We start from the raw sequence: 5,745 nt of genomic DNA on the forward strand, positions 1-5,745 counted from the left end.
CAGCCTGGCCCCAACGCGTCCCCAAAACCGGCGCCGGGCCCGGCAGGGAGGAGGAGGCGGCGGCGCGAAGTCCAAACGAAACCGGGGCTCGGCGTCACTCTCCGTCCTTTCCTTTCCTTTCCTTTCCTTTCCTTTCCTTTCCTTTCCTTTCCTTTCCTTTCCTTTCCTTTCCTTTCCTTTCCTTTCCTTTCCTTTCCTTTCCTTCCCTTCCCTTCCCTTCCCTTCCCTTCCCTTCCCTTCCCTTCCCTTCCCTTCCCTTCCCTTCCCTTCCCTTCCCTTCCCTTCCCTTCCCTTCCCTTCCCTTCCCTTCCCTTCCCTTCCCTTTCCATAAAAATCCCAAAACAGCGTTTCTACTAAAATTTGTAGTAAAATGTGGAAGGGCCCTGTTTGCACACAGCTCCGGCGCCGGGCTCTCCCGTGGCGGCGGGCGGCAGGTTTCGGCTGCGTCTCCTCTCCTTGTGCCCCTGGCTTCCCGGGAATAGCCGTGCGCGGCCCCGGGTAAGGAAAAGCAGAAGGAAAGCCCTGGCTGTTGCATACGGCGGCAATAACAACAACGATTTCTAAAAATACCCCTGCTAATAGTTGTCGGGAATTACGCACAGGCAAAATTGTGCCAGAAGGGGAGAAATCGATCTCTCCGTTTCGGGGGGCTCTGCACGGCGCTTCCGAGGCCGGCAGCCGCGCTCTCAGCGTCCAGACGCACCTCACAAAACCACAGGAGCACCGGGGTTTTTATTCTTTTTTTTTATTATTATTATTATTCTGACGACCCTCCCCCCCTTTTTATTTTAGTTGTAGGTAGACAGGACCACTGTGAATGGCGCAAAAAATTCTGTAAACAATGACGCACAAAAACACCTCCCCTCCCTTCCCCCCGCCTCCCCCCGAAATGAAACCGAGCCCCCCAGAAATGGAGGGGAAAAGAAACAGGAGAGGGAAAAAAAAAATCAAAAAACAAAAACAACAAAACCAAAACCAACAAAACATAATAATAATAATAATAGCAATAATAATAATAATAGTAATAGCGTTTCCCTCTCCATTCCTTCCCCTGTAGTTTTGATTTTCTTTTTTGGAGCATCAGTCTGTCTGTCTCTCTCTCTCTTTATTTTTTCCTCCTTTTTGCGTGTGTGTGCGTGCGTGAGGTTGCGCGCGTGGGACGTGTGCGTGTGTGCGCGCTCTCCTACAGCGTTCACCAAGTCCATTGCTGAGCCTGTACCAAGTGGTGTGCTGTGGGGTACTGGGGGTTGCTGGTCGCGCTGTACTGGGCGTTGTATTGCATATGCTGTAGAGACTGGGCGCTATAGGCGGAGAAGGGGATTCCCGTCTGGAAAGTCGCGGCTGCCAAGTCCTGAGCTTTGAGCGTGTGGCAGGGCTTGCCGTCCCTGACTAAGACCGGCACGGCCACCCGCCGCGGGGAGGGAAGAGGAGTCACTTCCATACCTTTCTCGGCCCGGGCCCGCTTCATCTTGTAGCGGTGGTTCTGGAACCAGATCTTCACCTGTGTCGGCGTCAGGCGGATCAGGCTGGCCAGGTGCTCCCGTTCGGGCGCCGACAGGTACCGCTGCTGCCGGAACCGCCGCTCCAGCTCGTAGGTCTGCGCCTTGGAGAAGAGCACCCTCCTCTTCCTCTTCTTCCCCGCGTCCCCGCCGCCCGCTGCCTCCTTCTCGTTGTCGGGCGACTCGTCGGCCGACGGCTCCGGGGACTTGGCGGCGGCGTCCGGGCCGCCGCCGCCGGCCGTGAGCCCGTGCACTGCGGGGAGCGGCGGAGAAGAGAGGCGCCGTCAGCGGGCCCCGACGGCACTGCCCGCCCCGGGACGCGCCGCCCGCCCGGCCCCGCGCGGGGCGAGCCCCGGGCCCCCGGCCCCCTCCCGCCCCCGGGGCAGCCCCGGCCGTCCCCCGCCCCTGGGCCCCCGAGCCCGGCCCGGCCCGCCGCACTCACGGGAGTACTGGATGCCCTCGGCGCTCGCCAGCCAGCGCGTGTAGGGGTTGTCGCTGTTGTCGTAGAAGGGGCTCTTCAGGGGCAGCGCCTGAACAGTGTCCAAGGGTGTCTGTCCCAGAACGCCCGCTTTCTTGGGGGGCTCCGGCGCTTCGCTTTCCTCCTCGCCGCCCTCCGCGGCGGAACCGTCCTCGTCGTTAGTGTCGGGGAGGTCCAGGATGTCCTTCACGGAAAAGCCCGTCTTTGTGTTGGTCAGAGCCATGGTCCGGGTAAATTGGGGCAGGGGACTTGGAGGAGCAGCTTGCCGAGCCGCCGTGTCACCCGCGCGCACGCACACACGGGGCAGCGGCGACACCAAGGCACACGCACACGGCGGCCGGGGGGGGGGGGGGGGGGGGAGGCGCGGAGGAGGAAAAAACACGGCGAAAAAATAACCGGGGGAGCTGCGCGAAAGAGCAAGAGGAGCCCCGGCCGCGGCGGTGGATCTCAGGGTTTCTGCAGGCTCCTTCTGCCGCGGGGGAAATTTGGAGAGCAGGAGCAGCAGCTGGCTTCGAAAATAGTTTGTAACTCCAGGGGAAAGGGGGAAAGACGCACAAAAAAAAAAAAAAAAAAAAAAAAAAAAAGAGGAAAAAAAGAGGTAAAAAAAGGATCACTTCTGGATCTTGCTTAAACACCCCGAACCCGTGCCTGCCGCTTGAAAAAAACAAGCCATTGCTGGAGCGAACAGTCCATATAAGGCTGGTCCCCACACATGAACCTGCCGAGAGGAGGGAGAAAAAAAATACATTAAACCCGGGAAAGGTTGGCCACGTGTGGGCGGGTCTTGGAAGTCAAGTGGATGAAGACAGTGTTTGCAGATGCGAAATTGCGGGTTTTGGGCGAGCTCCGAGCTTCCACCATTGGTGATGAGTGGTATAACGTGTCAGTTAATTACCGGCGTGGGGAGGGCCCTTCCTCGTGTGTGCGCGAGAGAGAGAGAGGGAGTGTGTGAATTCTTTTTTTTATTAAACACAGTATTTACATACAAAGAGCCTCGCACCAGCCCGATATTCCGCACACTCCAAAGTGTGTTTTTCCACCGATTGCCTTGAAAAGCAGCTAACAAAAACAAAAAATCGGGGGGTGGAGTGGGGGGGGCGAGGAGCCTTAGGCCGCCTGCCCGCTCTCCGCCCCCCCGGCAGCATCTCCCTCCCGGCCCACCCGAGACCCCCGCCCGTCGCGCGGGGCCGAAGCACGGCGCGGCTCAGATGGCAGGGGACCAACTTATCTAAACCGCCTAGGTCAATATTTTGGTTGAGGCTTAAGGATGAACGCTGGAAATTAAACAGCAAGTAATTGATTCTAGTATGCTCCGAAATTAACAGAACTGGCAAAATGCTATCGTCAGTCACGACCCGGAGAGATCTGCTACGCGATTAGTGGGGGAGTGTTGGCGGGGGGGCTTTATTTGAAGAGGTCTCAGTGATTTTGCCTCTTTCTTCCAGGGGAATGGAACCCAACCCGTCTGGTTAATGTAATGGGCTGGAGCCCAACGGACTTTCAAATATGACTGCCTACATTTTTATTTTATTTTAATTTAATTCTTATCACTATTTCTGTTCCAGGACCTGTGGAAGGAGGAGGCTGGAGGAGGGCTGGCTGTTCCCGAGGCGGTTCCGGAGGCCGTCCCTGCAGGTGTCCCCGGCCGCGGGTCCCGGCGCTGCGCGGCCGCGACCTCCCCCTGCCCACCCGGGGCTGAGGCCGCTCCCTTCCCAACCCCTTCCGCCCCTGTCGGACCGACACCGACTGCTATTTTAGCACCGCCACCCCCCTTCCTACACCCCAAAAGGACCCTGCTCGGCCGTGAGCGCCCTTCGCCGTGCCCGGCCCGCACCTTCCTGGTCCCTGAAGCAGCCAAGGGCCGGGGGCTAAAATCTGGGCACGGGCTTCTCACCGCCACCTTTATTTCTGGGAAAGAAAAGTTGTCTGAGTTTGTCTTCCCGCAGGAGGCAGTGGGAGTCGGGCTGGAAGCGGTGGGCAGAGAGGAAAACGGTCCCTCAGACATCCTCCTATTTGCCGATCAATTTATCCGCATCTTCCCCTCCTCTCCCTCCCCGCTCCCCCCATCTTTCCTCCCCCAGCCCCCAGCCTGCCTCCCATAAAGTATGTGATGTGGCTGACAATGCCCAGGGATTTTTTTTTTTTTTTTTTAAGCGAGCCCCTGAGCACATCCTGGGTGGTCGGACCCGCGCAAACACAAATACAACCCTATGGCTAAGCTGGAGACAATGTCCGCAATGTAGACAAATGTCCGGCTTCTGTTGGAACCCTTTGTCTCGGCGCAGTTTTTGCATTTATTTCAGTGGCGAAATAATACGTGATTGACGCCCTCTTTCAATGTGTCCTAACTGTTGGGAATAAATCTGAGGTTGTTCCTAGTTGTCATGGTATTCAACCGCACTCAATGGCTATCTCTTCATCCATTTCGGAGTCCTTCCTCGATATTACGGGAACCCCTTCTTGTGGGCTCTCCCCCGCGACTCTCCTTCCCCCGCGGGGAGGGGCCTGGGCAGCTCCCCGAGCTGGGTATTTGTCCTCGTGTCTGGCCTCATCCCGGCCCTATAGACCCTTTTATTGCCCCGGCCCGACCTGCCGGCGCGGGGGCGGCGGCCGCGTTTCGCCCCGATGGGGCAGGATGGGGTTTCGGGTCCGACAGAGAAAACAGCAGCAATAAGGGTGACAGTCGCGACAAGCGGCGTGACGGCGACGAAAGGTCCCGAATGAAGGCAGGCCGGCGGCAGCCGAGGGGCAGCGGGGCGCTCGGTGCGGCTAGGAGTCTCGGCCTTGCGGATAAAAGCCAAGAACCCCAAAACTCAAGGAAAAGAATAAACACACACACAAATAAAAATAAGAAACGACGCCGCAAGGCACCCCACTACCCAAGGCAAATGGCCGCGCAAATGCCGCAGCAGGCAGGCGGCGGCTGCCGACCGCCGGGGGCTGCAGTGGGGCGGCGGCAGCCCCACGGCCACGGGAGACGGCGGTGCCCACGCGGGCTGCGGGAGGCCCCGGCGCGGAGGGGCCTCCCCGGGGGGAGCCGGCGCGGGCGTCCAGGTTCCGGGGGCAGCGGGGAACAAAGCTCCCTTGTGGGCCCGCACAAAGCCCCGGGAGCGGGCCCGGGCTACGCAGGGCCGGCGGCAGCCGCGGGCGGCCCCCACGCGTGGGCACCGAGCCTGCGGGCCGGGCCCCCCGCCAGCTGCGGGCGTGACGTCACGGGCGGGGCGTGACGTGAGAGCCACTCGGGCCCTCTGACGTCACGAGGGGCCGTGGGGCCGGGCCCGTGCCAGGAGTCGACGAAGGGGGAAAACCCGACGGCAGGTCGGCGGCTGTCGCCACTGAGCTGGGGAGCCCGCGATCGCGACATGCTCCCCGCCGCCCTCTGTGCCTGTCCACGCTGCGCTGTCCTCCCCTCGGAACTCCCCTCGGGCGCCCCCACGGAACTGGCCGCCCCCGCCCCACCCGTCACGCAGGGGGAACAAAACGGAGGAACAAGGCGGGGAGACCCCGCAGAGCGCCCCCGGCTGCTGGGAGAGGGGGAGCAAGGGGCCGGGGGCCCGGCTGGCTTGCCCGGCCCGGCCTGGCGGAATTTGAGCCCCAGCCCCGCGGCCAGAGGGGCTGTTTGCACAAGCGAACAAGAGGCTGGAGGTGAGGTGCGTGTACACAGGCTAAGTGGCTGTACTTCAGGACAAGTGCCCTCTAGGAGCGGGGGAGTGTTTACCTGTTTACTTTCGCAGGTAGCTCAAACAGCTCGCATTCTCTCTCCCTCCA

General features: G+C 60.4%; 1 protein-coding gene across 1 annotated transcript; it reads right to left on the reverse strand.

The window, feature by feature from the left end:
* Positions 1 to 747: 747 nt before the first annotated feature.
* NKX2-2 (NK2 homeobox 2) lies at positions 748 to 2,338 on the reverse strand. The gene is made up of 2 exons (XM_084514581.1): positions 1,942 to 2,338; positions 748 to 1,752 (listed from the first exon to the last, which is right to left on the reverse strand). The coding sequence occupies exons 1-2, from the start codon at positions 2,198 to 2,200 to the stop codon at positions 1,193 to 1,195; spliced, it is 819 nt and encodes a 272-aa protein (XP_084370707.1). The 5' UTR covers positions 2,201 to 2,338; the 3' UTR covers positions 748 to 1,192.
* Between the last annotated feature and the right edge of the window lie 3,407 nt (positions 2,339 to 5,745).

The sequence above is a fragment of the Aythya ferina genome (genome assembly GCF_964211825.1).
Source record: "Aythya ferina genome assembly, chromosome: 3".
In the NCBI taxonomy this organism is placed as follows: domain Eukaryota; kingdom Metazoa; phylum Chordata; class Aves; order Anseriformes; family Anatidae; genus Aythya; species Aythya ferina.

Bases quoted from the DNA above. Each gene is read 5' to 3' on its own strand.
- NKX2-2 (XM_084514581.1), bottom strand. From the start codon at position 2,200: ATGGCTCTGACCAACACAAAGACGGGCTTTTCCGTGAAGGACATCCTG. The intron at 1,753-1,941 runs GTGAGTGCGGCG...CGCTCCCCGCAG, and splicing joins CGAGGGCATCCAGTACTCCC to TGCACGGGCTCACGGCCGGC.